We start from the raw sequence: 18,343 nt of genomic DNA on the forward strand, positions 1-18,343 counted from the left end.
AAACATATCTACGCGTAGATCATGATGTTCTGTTAGAATCGCTGAAAACTGTTTTCCAAAATTCGCAGCGGGTAGTGTACAGCATCGATTTCTGTGGAACCCAGTAGCTGTCAAAACTTTCACATTTTTACGAATAACTCGGAAATCGTAAATTTTTCAGGTAAAACGTTTGACACAAACTTAACTTAAATTTTGACGACAAATCTGAAAATGAATGAAAAAAGGGGCGGTTCCATTTAAAAAACCAAAGTTGGTAACTACCACACGTTTATGATACACCCCGTATATTGGAAAGTAATTTTAAAATGTGGACCTTTTAAACATGAAAAACTTTCGTAGGACGTATTTTCTTGTAAAGTTCATATTTACTGAGATATCGCACTTTGACGCACTAATGAGCAACCCTGTATATCGTTAAGATATGCCCAATGTGGATCTGATTCAGAAAAGAAAACCCAATGTTCAAAGCAACTAGAATAGGTACAATATATGACTTGTACCTGTTGAATTTTGTCAGCTCATAGCTGTTACCGTAAAAGTTCAGGCTGACTCGCTCATCTTCTTGCGATTTCGACTATTTTTGTTATGTCATTTTTTCAATGAACAGGAGCAATATTGAGAGGTGTTGGTAAGTGAAAGTACGAGAAAACGTTTCAGCTATGGAAAATCTAGTCGCAACATATTGTTAGAACCATTATCAGCACTCAACAATACATATCTTCAAAGTAACTTCCTTTAGTAAATCTTCCATATGAATTACTATATGACGATGATGTACATAGAGTGTCGAATTAATGTGTGCCCAAAATGTGACATAATGCATACAGCATGTGTGTGGTATAGGAGTTGTCCATTATTATGGAGCTATTTGTTGATGTTTCATATGAATCAAGTAGAATCACGTGTTATTGTACTTGCTACATAGTTTTAATGTAACATATATTCTATGATTTTTTCTTTTAATTTGCTGTTACAAAGTTTTGTAAGTAGACCTGGAAAAGGTCTAGATGCAAAACAATTCTGCTAGTTAAAAGCCTTCTTTGACATCTTATACCTGTACTTAACTAGCTTACAACAACTATGGGTTGGGATCCACAGACTCTACTCAAGGTGGTGGTGTGTTCAATCCTAGGACCCAGTGGAATTTTGGCCAAAATCAAAGTAAATATTTATCGCCTTAATATTATTATAATCGTTAGTAAAAAGTACTAACCCAAAAAAAATCTGAGACAACTATAGTTCTTTCATACTTATTTTATATACTACCTAATATGGCTTTTAATTGAAGCATTTCCAATTCAATTAATACTGTAGGTACGTTATTCTGTTTCAGTTGCTTCTATTTTTTTGAGTGTGCTTTTTAATACTGCATGTACGATGTCGTCATACTCTGTGAATATTATATTTTTGCTTTAGTAGTGGATAGTATGAGTATAGTATATATTAGTTAATTGAACACAAGCCAGAAGAGTAGTTGTAAACCAGTAAAATCATGCTCACTACATGCATAACTAGTTTAAGATTCCTATAGTTTTTTGACATCGAGTGTTTGTACAGTTAAACTTAAGGTGGTGGGCCACAGCTACGAACTTCTACCAAACCAATTTTTAACAAGGCTAATTTTCTTAGATGTTCTTGCTAACATGCTGGATTTGGAAAACGATCTCCCTGATGAGCTGATATCGTCCACCTCATGGCTTCCTGATCATATGAGCAATCAGAAGCCACCGGCTCAAGGTCCTGGACCAGGTGGCATGCAGAATGGCATCGAGAACGCGGATGCCAGCAATATGCGGCAAATCCAGCTCAGTCATTTGTTGCAACAGGTAAACTTAGTCCCCAGTGGCCGTTACGATTACATTGATCCAGTCAATGATTCGCTTTCAGAGTGCCAAAGGATTGGTTAATAGTGCCATATTGGCTAGTGGACAACTGGGAAACAAGAGTCCCAATTTGCAATCGCCTCCTAATATATCGGTGGCAAAAGGTGGGGTAGTTGATCAGATTAACCTTGGTACTTTACCATCTCGTATATCTAATGCTTCAGGTCTGCAATCGGTTGCAAATAATGGAAGTAGTCCACAAGTGATGAGTTCAATCCAAGGTACTAAATATATCCAAGGTATAATATACAAACTGAAAGGACACACTCGATTTATGTGCTCTCTGTATTTACTGAAACTAATTCGCTTATTCTAGGACTGAATAACACAGCTGGCGGCAGCATGATTATGACCAACAGCAACATGAGTTCTATTGGAGGAATGGGTGGCGGAGGCTTGGTTGTCAGTAGCGGGGCTGCAAACAAGCCTCAACTACCTTCCGCACCCAACATGATAGGACAGCCTCATCATCCGGGAGGACATAATGTGTCACAGGTACGAAGCCTCCGCAAGTCAGAGTTCTTGTTCGTAATCAAGATTTGTTTCACAGGGATTACAGAATGGACCTATGTTAAATCGGTTGACCCATGTGCAAAGAACACCGCATGGTCTTCACATTAGTGGGCCTCGCAACCTTAACATCATCATAAACCAGCAGGGTATGCCTGGAAACACACCCTATCCGTATCCAAACTCAAACTTGAATCAAGGCGGCCCTCCAGGTAAGATCGCGTTGCGATAACAATTACGGTTGATTAAACAAAACTCTTTTCACACAGTCGGAGTGGTAACGCCTCAACAAAAGCTTTCAGTCACAGGTCCTAGATTTGGAGCACCCCCGTCTGGCACCGTGGGTTCCATGGGCGGACCAATGGGAGGAGACGGCAGTATTGTGCAAACGCAACCACCGGCACCGTCACCTGCCCAGCCACAATCTGGAGCACCGAGTGTTTCACAACCGGGCCCTCAGCAAGCAACCCAAAATCAGCCCGGTCAACCTGCTCCGCCACCCTCTACAGGTAAATTTTCATTTACTGAAAGATTGGAAAAGTATGACTACTTACGAAAATATTTTGATTTTTAGATCCGGAGAAACGCAAACTGATTCAACAACAGTTGGTTTTGTTATTGCATGCTCACAAATGTCAGCGACGAGAATCAGCACAAGCCAATGGTGATGCCTGGACGTGCACATTGCCACACTGCAGAACGATGAAAAACGTACTTAATCACATGACTACGTGTAACGCCGGAAGAAGTTGTTCGGTAGCGCACTGTAGTTCGAGCAGGCAAATTATAAGTCACTGGAAAAATTGCATTAGACAGGATTGTCCAGTTTGTTTGCCATTGAAGCAAGCCGACAAAAATAGGAATCATGCTGCCACTGCTGCAAATGCACAGCAAACTCCTACACAACCACCTGGTGTAAACACATCTGAAGCGCAATTAAGGCGGAATTTTGAAAATTCAGGAGCTTTGATGGCAAATTCTTCGGCAACCCGGCCACCTCTTCGGTTGCCAGTGAATCCCAATTCTGCCATGGCCAATAGAGGTCCGTCAGGAATTCTTAGGTCTGGTCCGCCTGGGCCACAAGGGGGGGCGCCTAATGTCAGTTTGGCTCCCAACGTTAGTTTACCTCTGAGCAGTGATCCGTCATCGAATGTACTTGGACAGAGTCAAGGCTTAAATCAGCAGACCAGCACGTTTCAGCAGAATGTGAACAGTGTTATGATAGGTCTAGCAAGTGGGGCTGAAGCTGCGAATCAAGGCATACTTAGTCAATTACCAGGCGGACTGCAGCCATCACAAGTTACGGCTTCTCCTGTAACAGGGACCAAAGAGTGGCACCAGTCGGTTACAGCTGATTTGCGCAACCACTTAGTGCATAAGTTGGTGCAAGCAATATTTCCAACACCGGATCCTCAGGCGCTACTCGATCGACGCATGCATAATCTAGTTGCATATGCACGAAAAGTTGAAGGCGACATGTACGAAATGGCCAATTCTCGGTCTGAATACTATCACTTGTTGGCGGAAAAAATCTATAAGATACAGAAAGAATTGGAGGAGAAAAGGCAAAAGCGAAAAGAACAGCAATTACAACTACAACAGCAGCAACAGCAGCAACAACCTCAGGGAGGACCCATCAGACCCAATCTGCAAGTAGTGCGACCGCTGGTTCAGCAGCAGCAACCTCATCGGCCAGGGTCGCCTAATTCATTGCAGGCCGCTCTTGGAAATCTGACTGGAAACCAGATGGTTTTTAACGTTCAACAGAACCCTTCCCAAGCTGGACCAACACTACCTCAACAGCAGCAGCAGCAGCAACAGTCTCAACCCAACGTTGTGGGTTTGCCAGGACCCAGTCCAACCACTTCCAATCCGGGTCTGTCTCCATTTGGTAATCCACTTTCGACCGGTAGTACGACGTCTACACCCAACCAGTTTACTTCTAATGGACCAATTAGTTTACCTCAAGTATCTCCTGCTGGTACTCAGCAAAATCAGTTTGACTTGTTAAAGAACAGCAGGGTGCCGCCATCGCCGTCTAGTTTTGGCAAGCAACAAGCCTCCCATGCTCAGACTCCTTCCCAAAGCAGTTCAAAGTCTATTCAACAGAATGGTACCGGAAGAATGTTGGTAAATGAGAACGTAACGACTCCCCATCCAATATTGACAACTACACCAGGTCCGAAATCAGTAAATTCGTCTAGGGGCACTTCGCCTACCGCTCCAGCAACGCCAATACAAGCATCGCCTAATACATCAGCGGGCCATGGGAAGGGCATGACTAGTGCGGAGAGGGCGGCGCAGAATTCCTCCAGACAGTCTTCTTTGTCCTCGCAAATGGCAGCCTTATTGGCTGCTTCGGAGAATAACGACGACTCACCGCCAGCCTCCGAAGGCAACAAAGGCAAATTAGATCAAATAAAGTCTGAACCGATGGAAATTAAGCAAGAAATGGACGATGGTTCGCAACACGACTCGCAATACGAATCCAGCTCTGGCGGAAAGAACATGAGTAATGACATCAAATCTGAAATGAAAACGGACATCAAGATGGAATCCATGCAAGAAGATGTTACTGTTAAAGAGGATCCCATAGAAGTGGGTGGGCAGACGTCTGAAACCGCTGCTGATGTTAAACCTTTGGATGGTGGTGCTGGTGCGTCTAGCTCAGAGGGTGGCAAGAGAACAAAAGGTATATTTTGCACGCATACTTTGAAGTTATTCTAGCATACAGTATTTGCGTTTTTTTTTTTAGTTTTTAAACCTGATGAATTGCGACAGAAACTCATGCCAACTTTAGAAAAGCTATACAGGCAGGATCCGGAAAGTATACCTTTTAGACAGCCAGTAGATCCACAAACATTGGGCATTCCCGATTACTTTGACATCGTAAAGAGGCCTATGGATTTGTCGACCATTAAGCGGAAACTGGATATTGGGCAATACCAAGATCCCTGGGAGTATGTGGACGATGTCTGGCTGATGTTTGACAATGCCTGGCTATACAACAGAAAGACTAACCGTGTGTACAGATACTGTACAAAGGTAAGCCATCTTTATTCGATCCGTTTCGGACAAATTTCTACTAGTACGCCGTGTTTTAGCTGTCGGAAGTGTTTGAGATGGAAATCGACCCTGTCATGCAGTCAATGGGTTATTGTTGTGGACGGAAATACACATTCAATCCGCAAGTACTGTGCTGCTACGGGAAGCAGTTGTGCACAATTCCACGAGACGCAAAATACTACAGTTACCAGAATAAGTAAGATTCAAGCGCAACTGATGCATTTCGTTTACTGATTACCAATTGTATTGCAGTCTGAAAGCTTATGGCCTTGGTTCAGACAGGTACACATTTTGTCAAAAGTGCTTCAATGATATACAGGGCGATACTGTGACGTTAGGAGACGATCCCACACAGGCACAAACGTAAGTTACTTGCTCGTGAAAATGTCGTAACCGTTATTGAATGTTGTGTTTTAGTGCAATAAAGAAGGACCAATTTATGGAGATGAAAAACGATCATCTAGAGATGGAGGAATTTGTGAATTGCACAGACTGTGGACGAAAATTGCATCGGATTTGCGTGCTTCATCACGAAGCTATATGGTCGCAAGGCTTCACTTGTGAGGAGTGCTTCAAAGTAAAGAACCAAAACCGAAGAGATAATAAATTCAACGCCAAACGGTTGCCAGTTACTAATTTGGGCATGTACATTGAGAGCCGCGTAAACATGTTCCTCAAGAAGAAGGAAGCTGGCGCTGGCGAAGTCCACATTCGCGTGGTGTCCAGCAGTGAAAAAATGGTAGAAGTGAAGCCCGGTATGCGAAGCAAGTTCGTAGAAAGTGGGGAGTTGTCTTCGAAATTTCCATATCGAGCGAAAGCCCTGTTTGCCTTTGAAGAAATTGACGGGGTCGATGTGTGTTTCTTTGGCATGCACGTTCAAGAATACGGAAGTGAATGTCCATCGCCGAATACGCGTCGAGTTTATATTGCGTATTTGGACTCGGTGCACTTTTTTAAGCCAAAACAGTTCAGGACTGCAGTGTACCACGAAATTCTACTGGGCTATTTAGATTACGTGAAACAGTTGGGTTACACAATGGCGCACATTTGGGCTTGCCCGCCCAGCGAAGGTGATGATTACATTTTTCACTGCCATCCTCCAGATCAAAAAATTCCTAAACCTAAGAGATTGCAAGACTGGTACAAAAAGATGCTGGACAAAGGCATCATCGAGCGAATTATTCTTGACTATAAGGTAACGTTTTATTTTACAAACTATGTAACATTGTATATAAATCCACGATTCACAGGACATTCTTAAGCAAGCCATGGAGGACAACTTGAGATCGGCAGCTGACCTTCCTTATTTCGAGGGAGACTTCTGGCCCAACGTTCTCGAAGAAAGTATCAAGGAGCTTGACCAGGAGGAAGAGGAAAAGCGAAAACAAGCCGAAGCCGCCGAAGCAGCAGTGAGTGTCTGATCACTACTGTTTTTATAATTTGAAATAACTGTATTTCTTTATGTTAGATATTCTCGTCTATGGAGGAAAGTGAAGTTGGACCCGACGGTAAAAAGAAAGGCCAAAAGAAGGCAAAGAAAAGCACGAAATCCAAAGCAAACCAAAGAAAAAGCAATAATAAAAAATCAAATACTCCGCAAACAGGCAATGATCTGTCTGCAAAAATATTCTCCACTATGGAAAAGCATAAAGATGTATTCTTTGTTATTAGACTGCATTCTGTTCAATCGGCAGCTAGTTTGAAGGTAAGCTTAATATTTTTGTTTTTCAGATGTGTCTTTCAGAGGCAGAACATATTCAACTGTTTTTGCATTTACTGATAGATTTTTCAAAACCATACTTAGCAATATGAACTATACTTTTAGCCTATTCAAGATCCCGATTCATTTATCAGTTGCGATTTGATGGATGGTCGTGATGCTTTTCTGACTCTTGCTCGGGAAAAGCATTATGAATTTTCTTCGCTAAGACGCGCAAAATACAGCACCATGTCTATGCTCTATGAACTACATAATCAAGGCCAAGATAAATTCGTATATACTTGCAACGAGTGTAAGGCGCACGTAGAGACTAGGTACCATTGTACGTTGTGCGAGGACTTTGATCTGTGTATCAAGTGTTACGAAAAGGTCGGGCATCAACATCGCATGGAGAAGTTAGGCCTGTTGGATGATGCCAGCTCTCCAAGTGATAACAATAAGACTAATCCTCAGGAAGCTAGGAAATTGTCTATTCAGGTCAGTTAGTAACCAGGATTTGATTCAGTCTCTGAATGCAGATGCTGTGAATTCGTGAATAATTTCTCATCATGCACATTTTCAGAGATGCATACAGTCCTTGGTTCACGCTTGCCAATGCAGGGATGCCAACTGTCGCTTGCCGAGTTGCAAGAAGATGAGCCGTGTCGTAAACCATACAAAAGCATGCAAAAGAAAGACGAATGGAGGTTGCCCTATCTGCAAACAACTTATTGCTTTATGTTGCTATCATGCAAAGAGCTGTCCTGAGAATAAGGTAAGGAGCAACCATTGTACCTCTTTTCTGGGTCTTATCTGTACATTTACTTCTAGTGCCCGGTGCCATTCTGTCCAAACATTAAACACAGGCTTAAACAGCAACAATTACAACAAAGGTTGCAACAGGCGCAATTGCTGCGCCGTAGGATGGCTGTAATGACGAGAACTGCATCTTCGTCCAATGTGATGCAGGGTACTAATTCAAGCAATCTTCAAGTTGGAGCAGTTGGGCAACAAGTTGTGCCAGGTGCTGTGAGTCCTGTTGGAGGAATCAGTTCAGGTAGTGTTTAATATTTTACTAATGAAATGGTTTTTTTACTAACAGAATATCCTGTGAACATTTAGGATTGCCTAATTCCACCATGGGGATGCCGTCTTCGCATCAATCAGGTATCGGCCTAAAGCCAGGTACCCAACCACCTCCTGCTAACGTGCTGCAAGTCGTCAAACAGGTTCAGGAAGAGGCTGCTAGACAACAGGCACCACATGTAGGATACGGAAAGGGTGTTCCGGGACAAGGATCTGGACAAAATATGCCTCCTCCTTCAATCAGAGGAATGCCAACTCATCTTGGTGGTAATCAAGGTACATGCTGGTGTTTTACATACGTATACTTTACGATCAACTTGCAAATCTATTTTCAGGTGGAAATCTTTTACCAATGGATCAGTGGCAGCAACGATATCCAGGCGCAATAGGACCTGGCATCCGACAGCCCGGCGGTCAACCGATGAATCCTGGTGCGGCACCGATGGCTGCTACAGGCCAAGTCGGTACTGGGCAAGCGATTAATCAACTCCGGCCGGGCGTTCAGATGGCTGGAAACGTGGCAGGGGGACCAATGGGCAACGCTGCTGGGGGCATGAATCAGAAATTAGCGCTGCAGCAACTGATGCAGACGCTAAAGTCTCCTCAAAGCCCAGAACAACAGCAGCAGATTTTGTCAATTCTTAAGGCCAATCCTCAGTTGATGGCTGCTTTTATTAAGCAGCGCCAGGTCAGTAGATATTTTGTTGGTATACTACTTGAAAAAGGTTGTTTGATGAAACATTGGTTTTTGGACTTTTGTAGCGCGAAAGTTTTGACGCTAAAAATGGAAATCATTTTAAATACAATCCCGCACACGAGCGCATTTTTGTAGCCGTTACATACTAGCGTCTGCGAGCGACAGTCAGGTCACCCGCAGACGGGCGACTTTTGTAGCGCGACAGTTTTGACCCTAAAAATGGAACTCATTTTAAATACAGTCCCGCACACGTGTGACTTTTTGTAGCCGCTACTGGCGTCTGCTAGCGACAGTCGCGGAGAATGGAACCTGTTTCATTCTCAAGTTTAGACGCAGCGTCTAAGAGTCTTTCACACGGGCCACTCTGTAGCGCTTCTCAGTGGCGCTGCTGGGAAGCTCGTTTTGAAGGTACATTGTTTTACATGGAGCTATTCACACGGGCGCGACCAAGGCCGGACTACCAATTTAGCAGCGCTTCTGTGGCGTTCAGTGGTTGACTACCGCCGAGAAGCGCCACTGATAGCGATACATTGGTTCAAATGCTGGCGTTCACACGAGCCCCTTCAGTCTGCTTCAGGTTAAGGTGCGCTTCTCAGCAGTGCCACCGAGAAGCGCTGCAGAGTGGTTGATACAATGTTTACGTGCGCCTATTAGCAGCGCCACTGAGAAGCGCTGCAGAGTGACCCGTGCGAAAAGACTCTAAAAGACGCTAGCGATTGTAGCCTGGATCGAACTCAAACGACTGAACGGGATCAAGCAGACGGGCGACAAAATTGTGGTAGCGCAAGATGAAGTTGTTTACTTAATTTGGCTTGTACCGAAACGGCAGGCTTGCACCGTACCAATCTATTGATTGAGGAAAAAAGGAGAAATTAATTTCAATTCCAGGGCACCCAGTTCCTGCTTTAGAGACTAGAGCGTCCGGAGTAATTGTCTCCTTGGAAAACCATAATCAATTATTTCTAAAACATCAATATCATCGTCTAAGATCATTTATTCTTCCAACTCCATTTTCCAGGTGGTTAACACCCGAACCGACTAGAATTTGCTAGGACGAAAACAAAACCTCATCTTTATCTTAAACTAGTTTAAGAACTTAATCCTCGGACGTGGGCGGATTAAAGTTAAACGCGTTTAAGGTCAAAACAGTCGACGGTGCATACCGTTTACGATTTTTAAACCGGTTTAAGGCTTAATCGTGATTAAAGTCTGTCGGTGCATACGGACATTAGGAATCTTGGTTTTCCAACCCAACGTCCATATTTTAAATACATCTGTTTTTTAACAATTTTTTATTAAATAATTTTATATAGGTATTTTGTACTGATAGACTAAAAGTTTGACGCAAAATTTGGAAATAATTAATGAATTGTAGTGTAGTGTTGCGGTGATTTTGAAGGTTATTTATGGTTTCATTTTGCAATTGACCAATATCAATTAAATAATCCAATTCATTTATATTTGTGGTGGTTTTGTAGAACCCAAATATTTAAAAAAAGTTAGTTTCTCCAAGTCCCCCAATGGATTATTTCTGTTATATATCGTCTTTGGAAATCCAAATTCGATTATCTCAAAGATATCTAGATCGTCTTCAAATATATCAAAACAAGTTTCGATATCCATTGTTTTTGTTTTTTGTTTGTTATCGGAATTTTCAATTTTGTCAACTATCCTCACATGTATGAGGACGATAAACGAAGGTTAGAATTTACGGCTTACACCACAAGCCACCAGAGTTGACGGCTTAATGTAAGACGAACTTTGAATGCTGTAAGCCTGGTTTATAATGTGGTGCAAACTAATTTTATTTTAAAGCTGAGCTTAATGGCCAATCCAAGCTTATTTTCAACGGTGCAAACGGGCCTAAGTATTCATTTTTGATGAGTTTGTCAAGACCGAAATTCACTATTACCGTGAATTTTAACTGTAAAAAAGCCGTTTAATGGAGGGATTGTAATAAAATTCATGGAATATATTTTAATGCATTTATTGCCATAAAGTAAACAATAAAATATTATTTTCTGATGGTTTTCCAAAAAAATCGGTTGCTGCAAATATTTTGGGGACATGGACTATTTCTATTGTGCGGTATAGCAGCACCAGCTTTAAGAAATAAACAGAAATAAAAGTTGGGAAATACCGTTTGCATGTTTTCCAATGGGTCATTTTTCAAATATATTATTCAGTTCCATCTTGTTTTGACATCGGCGATAAGTTTTAAAACTGACTGTTTATAACCATTAATACGCACCGTTTTTATTAAATGAACAATTTCACAAACCTTAGATATACAGTGAAAGCTCCGATAAGCGGACAGTCACGGTTCCACAAAAAATGTCCGGTTATGGGAGGTGTCCGCATAATAGAGATATGTATTTAATTAAAAAGAAATATTTATTTTCAGCTTTTTTATTGTCTATATGTATATGTTTTATAACATTTTTCAACATAGAAATATAGAAACTTATTGTGCCGGTTTATTAACATATTCTAAAATACTAGTTTGGCGCGTTTTTTGAAATCTTTGTGGAATAATCCAATGCTGAAAATGGGTTTCAAGCTTCATTTAATATGTTGAAACGCAATAAAATCATCGGTTGAAAATATTTTTAAAAGGGGAATTGCATTTAAGGCATCATCATACGATTTTATAAGTGACGCATCGGATACAATTGTCAACGTTTCTTCTGATTCGTCATCATCATTACTCATGGAAAGTTCAGTTTTGGAAAGGGCGGTGGTATCAGGATGAAACGTTTCCTCTTCAGTCTGCACCATATGATCCATGTTTACAAATCCTTGTGCTTGTTCATCACTTGAACCTAAGGATTTAGCATGACGCGTTGTTCCAGCTAATAATGACAAAGGCAGCTCATCTTCTGGATTAGAATCTTGTGGAATTTCTCCTTCTATCTTCTTGAATCCAGCTTTTATAAAGCAATTCTTGACTGTTGCAGAATTTACTTTATTCCATGCGGTCTTTATGAAATATGAAGCCTCTATTACATTAATGGGCACCTCAGACACAGACTTGGAAGGGTTAATTTAAATTAATACATGTTTTAGAATAAGATCTCTATTATAAAATTTGAAGTTTTTAATGATGCTTTGGTCCAGTGCTGACATATAGAAGTGGTGTTTAGGGGCAAAAATATAACTTTGACTTTTTTTAGATCTATCTAGAAATAAGAACACTCTTCTTTTCTAAATCCCCATTTCTCTATCGAACTGAAACAATCATTCTGACATAATATCTTGAGTCAATCTACGGTTTCTTGTTTGATTTCCAAATTGTTGGCAAATCTTGGATGGCAATATTTTTCAAAGGGCGAGGGCGAGCTGATTTTTCTATGACTAATAAATCCTCCTTTTCACCAGCCATCGATTCGCAAAACAAAATGGTGAGTCTTTCTTTAGAGAACTTACCGCCGGTCCATTTCTCAGATTTTAATGTTAAAGTTTTGTCTGATAATGCACGAAAGAAAGGTCCGGTCTCATCTGCGTTAAAAACGTCCTCCGGCTTGTAGCCAAGCAACATCCAGTATCCATGTCTAAACTCTTTTTATCTATGTCAAGACCATCACTTTTTAAGAAACTCCTCTTTTGCCCGACATTGTCACCACACTGCGATTTTGTTCTAATATCTTCTTTTTTTTTGTTATTTCTGCCGCTTAAGTTTTTCCGATCTTAAATCGCCTTGCTAGTTCTCGAACGGACACTGTTTCTTTATCTAAAGCATTTAATATTTACATTTTTTCTTTTAAGGAAAGCATTTTCATTTTCGGAGCCATGTTCACAAACACTCTCTAAATGTGCTCGAAACTTAATGGCACTATCCTCGATGAATAAAGTAAGTCAAGTCAAAACATCTTAAACGGGGAATTACGGAATATGTGAAAGAATTTCCCGATTGAAAATCGCCTATTTATGATAATGGTTTTATTCATAGACCGCGTTTTACAGGTTCGTGTCMGCTTGTAAGAGCTTTTCAACTCCGTATGATCATAATATCATGTCCGCGTCCGTTTAATAGAATGTCCGCTTATAAGAAAGTGTTTTACGTTGAAAACCATATGACGAAATTCGGTTCCAAGAAAAATGTCCGGTTAAGAGAGATGTCCGCTTATTAGAGCTGTCCGCAAGTAGAGCTTTCACTGTACCTGTTTTCACGTTTGGTCATTTAAAAGCATCTTCAACAATGTGATTTATTGTGTGAGCCAAACTGGGCAAATATTTCATTGAGCGTACGAGTAGCTAGATAGAGCATATGCATGCAAACCTCGCGCGTTTATTGTTTCTGTCCAAATTTCCAATCTGAGACAAATATTGTCAATCATTGATAATTTAGCTTTAGCTATAGCTACACAAGCTTCACATTTTTCTTGGGTCATCTTTTTTAAATAAGCTGCACCAGGTATGGATTCCACAATGTTGGAAGGCCGCAAATAATTGCAGACAAACAACGCTAAAGCCTGCACTATTTTGTTGTATTTTGAACCTCTCTCCAAAATAGATATATCTATTATATTCAATAAAGAAAAAGTACTAAAAATATTTTCTAAAGTACTAAAATTTTTCTTTATTGGCCGAAACTTGTAAAAATGCTTCTTCTAAAGTGCTTTTGGGGTATGTTATACTAGCCGTAATAGCATCAACCAAACTTTTTCCCTCCAACATGTTTTCTAATTTAGAACATTTTATCCATCTCAAGTTCCTCAACGGAATTTGTATAGTGTATACACGATTTTGACGATTCGATTCGATTCGATACCAAGTATTTGTTTCGAAAGAACGATTCAATTACCAAAGTACTCGGTATCGAAATCAAAAGTATCGAATACCTACTTGTATCTCGTGAAAAGTGCCACCATGCCGTTTCGGTACAAGCCAAATTAAGTAAACAAATTCATCTGAAGCTTGGTTCTCATGAGTCCGGAATGCTGTGCGGAAAGTGCATGCGCAGCCTACTACTACCATTACTATGCGCGGAAAAATTCACGCAGTTTGCATGTATCCGGATTATTTTTCCATCTTCCACCGACAGTGTGGGCATATCTTTCGGGAAGCGAGACACGATTCAACTCTTTTTCTACATTTTTTCTTGCCAGTATTTTGAGGCGCATGAAATGAACGTTTGAAACCAAAAGTTAAATCTGCTTTTGTCTTTGTACGTTCTAAAAAGAAGGAAACGAAGACATCAAAATGAAAGACGGTCGAATAGACGCCGCTGAACATAACCTTTCACTGGAGGTAACCTAGTTTTAAACATTCTTCCGCACGCCGCGCAGATATTTTTTTCTTAACCGTCCACACCAGTCCTGGCTAATTGCGCTTGCGCGTCTCATTGTCGGTTAAATACTTTCATTGCGAACGAAATTATAACCTCAGAAAAACACGGCTTGTGGATTCTAGCACGTTTTTAGTTCAGTGGCTGTTGCTGAAACTGATGCAAATTTCATCGTTAGTGTCTTATACAATTAGTTCCCGCAGTAAAGATTTGGGTCCTTGGAGATTTAATAGTCATGGATCTTGTTTGTTTTTTATTGTTTTCTGCTTCCTAAAATAATGAACAGATATATTTAAATTTTGTCTATGACCTTCACTTTAATTATATCCATGCCTGTGAAAAATCAGAAAAATATGCAGCATAACAATTTTATGTGCATAGCGGCGACATGGCAGTGAGACGCGCAAGCGCAATCAGCCAGGACTTGTGTGGACGGTTAAGAAAAAAAATATCTGCTGCGGGCAGATTTCTGCTATAAGATTGCATCTTAAACACAAACAAACATTAACCACAAACAATTAACTTATGGCGCGCGTTGAAGCACCATGCGTTTCGTCCCGGGCCTACCTATTGGACTCGTCAGTAAGGCTTAGGTAGGCCCTGCCTTAGACGCCGGTTGCGGAACATAGGTTGGAAGTTCTATTTGAATCGAAACGCCACAGCTGTTATGCGGTGAGATATAGCGGGCGTTTCGGTTGGAGCTGCTAGTTGAGAAGTGGCGGATAGAGTTCGCCACAGGACTCCCCTCCTAGTGACAACGTTGATGGAGTTGTGTGATGACGAGAGAGAGAGAGAGAGATATATGAGCGAGGGCTGAAAGCGTTGGAAGAAATTATTTTTGACTGAAGTGAGCAGGTGAGAGCAAGGTGAGCGAGAATGGACGGGCCAATGTTGCCGAAGTGTACCAGTGAGTCGGTCGTATCGGGGCAGAACGAGAAAGGCGATCCATGTTGCGGCCCTGTCTTCCTGCGGCTTCAGATCACGTCGGGGTCACCAATATGGCGCGCGTTGAAGCACCATGTGTTTCGTCCCGGGCCTACCTATTGGACTCGTCAGTAAGGCTTAGGTAGGCCCTGCCTTAGACGCCGGTTACGGAACATAGGTTGGAAGTTCTATTTGAATCGAAACGCCACAGATGTTATGCGGTGAGATATAGCTGGCATTTCGGTTGGAGCTGCTAGTTGAGAAGTGGCGGATAGAGTTCGCCACAAACTAAAAAAAGTAAACGACTTTTCTGAGGTTAGGCGTAACTAATCGAGCAAGGCCAGGCGGTTAAAATCCAAATATGTGCAAAGCGGCAACATGGCAGTGAGTCATGCGAATGGGCGGAGTTAACCCATCCGGCAAACTTTTGATTGGTCGGAAGGGTTTTCGCATTCCGGACTCTTGAGAACCCTGCTTGAGTTCGATCCAGGCCACAATCGCTAGCGTCTTTTTGAGCCATTTCACACGGGTCACTCTGCAGCGCTTCTCAGTGGCACTGCTAAGAAGCGCACGTTAACCTGAAGCAGACTGAAGTGGCTCGTGTGAACGCCAGCATTTGAACCAATGTATCGCTATCAGTGGCGCTTCGTTTCGACGCGCTTCTCGGTTGAAGTCAACCACTAACGCCACAGAAGCGCTGCAGAGTGGCCCTTCTGAAACGGCTCTTAGACCTTGAGAATGGAACAGCTTCCATCCTCGGCGACTATCGCTCGCAGACGCTAGAAGCGGCTACAAAAAGTCGCTCGTGTAAGGGACTGACTATTTAAAATCATTAGTTCCATTTTCAGCGACAGTTTGTCGCGCTATAAAAGTCGCCGCTTTTGCGGGTGCCGTGAAATTGTCTCACATTATTTGATTAGCAATTGAAAACAAAATAGAAGGGTAATTAAATTAATATATTCATTGATTTTTATAGTAACTTGTTTGAGTTTTTTTTAGAACTGCACAGCGTTAAATATTGCTTATTTAACTCTACATTTTATTTAAATAAAAATGTCTGTTAGTGATTTTATTGTTTCAGCATGTTCAACAGACGCAACAATTGCAAGCCAGCGGAGGTAATCCTCCTCAACAACTGCAACACATTCTGACGCAACAAAACGCTGCTGCTCAACAACAACAGCATCCCGCTCGTATGGCAATTCAAGGAGGTTTGTTAAATCCTGGGCAACCTGGAATCAACCAAGTGCCAGGAGGTCCTAATCAGCCTTTGACTCAGCAGCAGCAATGGTAAGAAAAACGTCCAGACAAGCATTGAATAAGCAAACATCAAGAAATAAACTATTTTAGGTACAAGCATCAGCAGATTTTGGCATTGCAAAGGCAGCAGCAACAACAGCAAGCCGCGGCCCAACAGCAACAACAGCAGCAGCAGCAGCAACAACAACAACAACAACAACAACAACAGCAGCAGCAGCAGCAGCAACAACAACAACAAGCGAACTTTCAGCAGCCCGGGGCCTACCAGCAAAGGTTGCCTGGTATTCGACAACCACACATGGGCTATAACAATGCCTTCAATGAGCAGCAGTACCCTCCGATGCAGGGTTTGAAGCCGACTCCTCCACCAGTTCCGTCACCGCAAGGGATGATGGGCCCTCCTCAGGGTCAGGGAATCTCCTCGGTCCAACAGCAACTGATGCAAACCGTCCGGAGTCCTCCACCTATAAGGTATTTCTTCCATAAGTAGTACCTATTCAACTGGGTGAGTTGGTGCTTCAGTTAGGGTTGGGGCGGTGGGCACCATATTTACCGCTAGGGGCAATTTAGTTCGAGTTGTGTACCATCAAGATGTTGTGAGCGAAAGGATCGAACGCAAAATTGCACTAGCTCGTTTTCCAGAAGTCCGCAGCCGAGTCCTTCGTCGAGACCGTCACCGTCTCCGCGCAACCAGACAGTTGCAAGTCCGCGAGGTCCTCAGCCCTCGCCCCATGATCTCGCTTCAACAGAATTGCTGTTGGGGCAAAACCATTCAGCTCTGCATCCGCATCAGAGTCCAGCGGGCGCTTCAAACCAAGACGATATGCCAGCGATGACTCCTCAGGATCAGCTGAGCAAGTTCGTTGAACAGCTCTAGTGGTGTCGAACCCTTTTAGCCTCCTCGTGTAGAAAGGTTGCTGACGAATGACGGTTTGGAAACCGTCAGGAATAAAAAGATAAAATTAAAAAGGCGCGTGCAAAGCGGCCTCAAAATACCCGGGCTGTTCCCCAACGACGGGACCGAAGTGGGAACAAAGGATCTAGAAAAATGTAAGAACAATGCTTCGAATTGTTGATATTGGGTCGGCACTTGATTGAGTGGTTCGTAAGTTCCGATGCATCGATTGTTACGTTCGGCAGCTCGCTGTTAAGCAGTGAGCTTTTTTCGGGACATTGTTGGCGAGGTCATGAAAGCCTCATGAGTTGTTCTTTCATTTTTTCTTTCGTTCTCAGAGTTGAAACTCGGGAGACATAAAGTCAAGTGATATGCTTTGAGCAGCTATTGTATATACCTATAAGTAAATTACTTACGTGTATATAAAAGTTTACATTTTGTATATATGTTATATAAGAATTGTATCATACTGTGAATATTTTAGTGAATATTAACTTAAGTGATTGAGGAAATACCGTAAAGTATTTTGGGCTTTGCGAGGCTGTGTTTTATTATGGATTGTTCCCCCCCCGCCTATCTGAGGCACCGCTACGCAACTTTTTTTGGTTTGGTCGTTTTTTACGATTGTGAAACTTTTAGCATCGCCTGTATAGAATCATAGATTTATAAGTGCCAGACTCGTGCTGGTTGCTAATGTGATGGCGGTCGTTATCCTTGTGCGGGATATCCCCCTGTTTGTTTTTATATATTATATTTATAATTTATATATCGTCTGTTTTTCATGTGTTACATTCCACAACCTTGTGGGGTGTGTGTGTGTTTGCGCGTGCTGGCTCCTGACAATCTTACCCATGCCAGTGCAATAAAGATTAAAGCAAGAGAAAAACTTATTCAACACTCCCTCCTAATTTATTACTTGAACATATAGATTAGCATAAATTTAGTGTTAAGTATTATATAAAATGAATAAAAAATATTTGAAAATCCTACTTTTATTAAGAGGGTGTCGCATCTCATGATGCCGTGCCGGGGAGAA

At 41.9% G+C, this 18,343-nt stretch overlaps 1 protein-coding gene across 6 annotated transcripts in view; it reads left to right on the top strand.

The window, feature by feature from the left end:
* LOC109535502 (CREB-binding protein) overlaps positions 1-18,291 on the top strand; it is a 20,941-nt gene extending 2,650 nt beyond the window's left edge. Inside the window, exons 2-23 of one of the 6 annotated variants that reach the window (XM_019901412.2) lie at positions 1,069-1,161; positions 1,630-1,826; positions 1,870-1,987; positions 2,048-2,122; positions 2,200-2,378; positions 2,434-2,605; positions 2,663-2,902; positions 2,968-5,085; positions 5,149-5,438; positions 5,498-5,655; positions 5,712-5,822; positions 5,877-6,654; positions 6,710-6,868; positions 6,928-7,164; positions 7,285-7,656; positions 7,742-7,933; positions 7,990-8,215; positions 8,281-8,520; positions 8,580-8,932; positions 16,234-16,442; positions 16,503-16,883; positions 17,055-18,291. In XM_019901412.2, coding sequence (XP_019756971.2) covers positions 1,069-1,161; positions 1,630-1,826; positions 1,870-1,987; positions 2,048-2,122; positions 2,200-2,378; positions 2,434-2,605; positions 2,663-2,902; positions 2,968-5,085; positions 5,149-5,438; positions 5,498-5,655; positions 5,712-5,822; positions 5,877-6,654; positions 6,710-6,868; positions 6,928-7,164; positions 7,285-7,656; positions 7,742-7,933; positions 7,990-8,215; positions 8,281-8,520; positions 8,580-8,932; positions 16,234-16,442; positions 16,503-16,883; positions 17,055-17,289 — 7,133 coding nt within the window. In that variant the 3' untranslated portion in view covers positions 17,290-18,291. The remainder of the gene's footprint in view (positions 1-1,068; positions 1,162-1,629; positions 1,827-1,869; positions 1,988-2,047; positions 2,123-2,199; positions 2,379-2,433; positions 2,606-2,662; positions 2,903-2,967; positions 5,086-5,148; positions 5,439-5,497; positions 5,656-5,711; positions 5,823-5,876; positions 6,655-6,709; positions 6,869-6,927; positions 7,165-7,284; positions 7,657-7,741; positions 7,934-7,989; positions 8,216-8,280; positions 8,521-8,579; positions 8,933-16,233; positions 16,443-16,502; positions 16,884-17,054) is intronic. The other 5 variants (XM_019901413.2, XM_019901416.2, XM_019901415.2 and 2 more) reach the window with 5 other exon arrangements.
* Positions 18,292-18,343: the final 52 nt, after the last annotated feature.

Source organism: Dendroctonus ponderosae, unplaced genomic scaffold (assembly GCF_020466585.1).
Source record: "Dendroctonus ponderosae isolate FM_Combo_2020 unplaced genomic scaffold, Dpon_F_20191213v2 Dpon_F_20191213_1, whole genome shotgun sequence".
NCBI classification, from domain to species: Eukaryota; Metazoa; Arthropoda; class Insecta; order Coleoptera; family Curculionidae; genus Dendroctonus; species Dendroctonus ponderosae.